The following is a 3607-nucleotide window of genomic DNA, read 5'->3' on the forward strand; positions in this document are numbered from 1 at the left end:
TTTTGTATGCCTCATTTTTGTTCCTCGCTAGAGAAAATGTGATTTGACCTCCAACACATGAATCGAAACATTGGTGACTTGAAATCTAACACACGGTGGGATGGGGAAATGGGAACACACACAGTTCACAAACTAGATACCTCTCTATAGCCCAACAAATATCCAACACCCCAAGCCACACAGAATCACACACACATGCACACCTCCTGCCAACCTTCACAATACAGATCGCCTTCGAGCAATCACGGCTACACACACTCTCCCAAGAACACTTCAATACAATAAACCCATCAACAAACCATCATATCCCAACACCACTGGATGCATACAACTACCCAATCTGTAAATGCACTCCATAGGGAGGCGACACACGCCTCGACCACACACAAAATAGCTCACTCAATCATTCTCTCTCTCTCTCTCTCTCTCTCTCTCTCTCTCTCTCTCTCTCTCTCTCTCTCTCTCTCTCTCTCTGTGTGCACATACACACACACACACACCCGTGTGGCCGCAGCCAATGCTACCACGGCCGAGGCGTACAAGACGAGACGAAGTAGCAAAGTGATCTGAGTTGGGCAATTACCATAACCAAAGAAAAAACATGCACCACAACACATATGCGGATACAATGATGACATTAACGGCAATAAAAATGTATGCTTTCCGGTTAGCGACCACCCGCGGCCATTGGCAGCCCATCGCCTTTGTAAGCTGACCTTCTCAAGCCCTTCCTCCTTCCCTATCACCGGGAGCTCCCCTTGTGCTGGCCATCTTCAAACATTACAGGCCCTGATATTCTTCTTTTGCTCCTCTCTGACCTTCTCCAACCTTGGCGGCCCCCCACTCGTAGGTCCCCTACAGGTTGCTATCAAACCCTCCTTTCCAGCACTCCATGCTCATGGTTCCAACCTGCTGGCCCCAATTATCCTGCTCCCCTTTGTCACACTGTCCTCAACCTCCTTCCACCTCTTTGGCCACTAGCGGTTGCCCCCCAAAGGCAAGGCGCCCCCTTCACCTCCCTGCTTGTCGCTCGTCCCGGGCTCCCACAGCCCTTATCTGCTCCGGGCACTGCGCCCCCGTACCAGCACTGCCATGCAGCCCCATAGGGCTCCCTTGACCCTCTTGTGGCGCCTCCCTCTTGACCAGCTCACCCTTTCGATCTCCCCCCTGCAGCCAGTTGGCCGGCCCTATTCCTTCAAGCAGCCCGCCATTGGCCGCTCTCTAGTGACCCCGTCACCTGCTCTGTCTCCACCACCTGGTGGTCCTCAAGTGGCCCCTTCCGTAATGCTGGCCTGCATGCAACCGCCACCCCTCCATGCCAAAACAGATGGTGCTACTCTCCTGCATGCCTGGCCTCCCAAAAACAGCGCCACCCTTCAAGCATGCAAGTTGGACTTGTCATTTTTTTCTTTATTAATAGCTTTTAAAAAAAACTTTGGGCTTGGCCCCCTTGCACACGCCCAGAATTGCGGAGCTTACGTTTGCTTAAAAAAGATTGCTTTTCTTCCTCAAAATTTAGAGCTCCTATGGTCATAGCCAACCTCCTAAAAGTGTCCCTCGAATGTCAGCCATCAACCCAAGGAGCTCGAGCTTGCCAAATTGGAGTATCCATTTTGCATACATAGAAAGTCCCGCTTTGGAGATAAATCCATCGACCTTTGGCACCTTCAAGCATCACGACCCGGCAAAGCTTCTGAACCATATTCGACCTATTCAAAGTGACATTTGGCATACACATCCTGGCAGTAGAGCCCCCTGTAGACACCTCGAGCCACATCCCATATCATAAACTTGATAGTACCTGCATCCAGTATCCTTTGCCTCGTTCCCAATGTTGTGATATAAGCATTTGCTTCTTTCACCTATGAGATAGGAAGAAACACTGACATTTTCCACTAGCAAGTGCTCCATCTCTGTGCACCTGTCTCCTAACCGCATCAAAGACCTTCCCAATGTTCCCGTCATCTGCCTGCGAACTGCCATTCCTGGGCCTCTTGCACTCCCATAGGTCGGCCATCTTTAGTTGTACCATCATTGCCCAACCTCTCGTTGAGCATTGATGCTCAACCATAGCATTATTTAGATAATAGAAAACTGCATAAGAAGCGAGAACCTGATAGCATAATAAGTTGCTATATATAGTAGAACTGTATAGATAGATAGAGAGGGAGATCTTATCAGCTGCATAAACCTCCCGGATCGAATGGAAAGCCTCGAGCTTCCCCAAGCACAATGAAGGCCCCTCCTGGGTCAAACTATCGAAAACATGAACACTAATAGCATGGTACAAACCTTTGGCAACTTGTCTTCCAATGGCATTTCTTCTTGGAGAACCAAGCCTACCTATTTTTCAAGCATACCCTCTATTGTAGGTCCTTCAAACGGCACACACTCTATACCTAACTCACCATGCCAATCTTTGTCTACCATAGCCTTTGACACTTCATCTTCAACCACTTCATGCGAGAGCAAATCGGATTGCTCGATTACCTTTGCCTGCTCTTCAAGGACTTCTTCTACGACCATATCATCTGCTAAGCAAAAGAGAAAGCAATGATCTATTACCTCGTTTTTTGGTAGGTCGACATCACCAACACCTTCTAGAAGGCATTGCCACTCTTCAATACAATTGGTAGGGCAAGGTTGCCCAACCCCCTGGCTAGCTTCTTCCTGTACAGCTTCGACCATCGCTTTGTCAACATCTTCAAACTTTTCCTACGAGCTCTGATCCATAGCTTCCTTTGATTCTTCATGCATACACTCTTTGGCTAGGACTTCATCCTTGCTAACCGGGCTAACAGACTCTTGTATAGCAGCACACCAAATTGGAGGTACAAATTGAAACGAATGATCAGAATGGCTTACCAATGGCAAAGTAGCTACCTCTTTGACGCTTGAACTCTCCTTTGGCTTCATGCCATGACGCAACTCCATTGTCGAGCAATATCCATAGTCTGTTGGCTTCAATAAACCCATTTGCAGCTTCTTCTTTGCTTTCCTGCTCTTTGCCTTTGCCAAGCAAACCATTTGCTCATAGTCCTCGGTACCACCGCACTCGACCTTCTCTTTGATTCGCGGATGAAAGCAGGCTAGAACTGCTCTCGATTGAAATAATCTCCATTTTGCACACATGTAACAGCAGCTAGTCTCTCCCAAATAGATTCAAATTTACCCAAAAACAAAGAAAAATCTTCACTTACATCCTGCTTTAGCTTGCTCAATTGCTCACCCAAGTCTGATGGAGAAACCCGCTTCTGAAAAGCTTCAACAAACTGCTTCCGAATCTCACTCAGTGTGACTGACGATCTGCAACTTTCAATCCTTCAAACCAAGCTTTGGCTCGTTCTTGTAGAACTAATGGTAGGGCCTTCAATTTGGCTTCATGTTCACAAATTCTCACCTGCAACAATAGTTATAGCTCTAGATCGAAAAACCAATCCGCAGCCTCTTCTTCTCCAGCAAGCACCAAGTCAATATCATCCATCATCTTCAAGTTTTAAAACTTCACCGAGGAGCAATCAGTAGATCCTCAGTGGGGGCATTACTGATGGCATGGGGAAATGGGAACACACATAGTACACAAACTAGATGCCTCTCTATAGCTTAG

At 47.5% G+C, this 3607-nt stretch overlaps 1 protein-coding gene and 1 pseudogene across 1 annotated transcript; both read right to left on the minus strand.

Moving 5' to 3' along the window:
* Positions 1-571: 571 nt before the first annotated feature.
* Positions 572-2319, minus strand: LOC147446814 (uncharacterized). The gene is made up of 8 exons (XM_086524557.1): positions 2293-2319; positions 2192-2255; positions 2044-2094; positions 1888-1928; positions 1735-1755; positions 1542-1665; positions 1238-1311; positions 572-1167 (listed from the first exon to the last, which is right to left on the minus strand). The coding sequence occupies exons 1-8, from the start codon at positions 2317-2319 to the stop codon at positions 1012-1014; spliced, it is 558 nt and encodes a 185-aa protein (XP_086380683.1). The 3' UTR covers positions 572-1011.
* Positions 2320-2343: 24 nt separating this feature from the next.
* On the minus strand, positions 2344-3027 carry LOC147446815 (uncharacterized; annotated as a pseudogene).
* Between the last annotated feature and the right edge of the window lie 580 nt (positions 3028-3607).

Source organism: Adiantum capillus-veneris, chromosome 11 (assembly GCF_014529385.1).
Source record: "Adiantum capillus-veneris isolate H3 chromosome 11, ASM1452938v2, whole genome shotgun sequence".
NCBI lineage: Eukaryota > Viridiplantae > Streptophyta > Polypodiopsida > Polypodiales > Pteridaceae > Adiantum > Adiantum capillus-veneris.

What these genes read in the sequence shown, in the direction of transcription:
- LOC147446814 (XM_086524557.1), bottom strand. Translation starts at nt 2,319, where the DNA reads ATGCCATTGGAAGACAAGTTGCCAAAG. An exon ending in GCATCAATGCTCAACGAGAG is followed by an intron (nt 1,929 to 2,043) that starts GTTGGGCAATGA and finishes TGATGCGGTTAG; the next exon opens with GAGACAGGTGCACAGAGATG. An exon ending in TCGAGGGACACTTTTAGGAG is followed by an intron (nt 1,312 to 1,541) that starts GTTGGCTATGAC and finishes TTTGGCATGGAG; the next exon opens with GGGTGGCGGTTGCATGCAGG.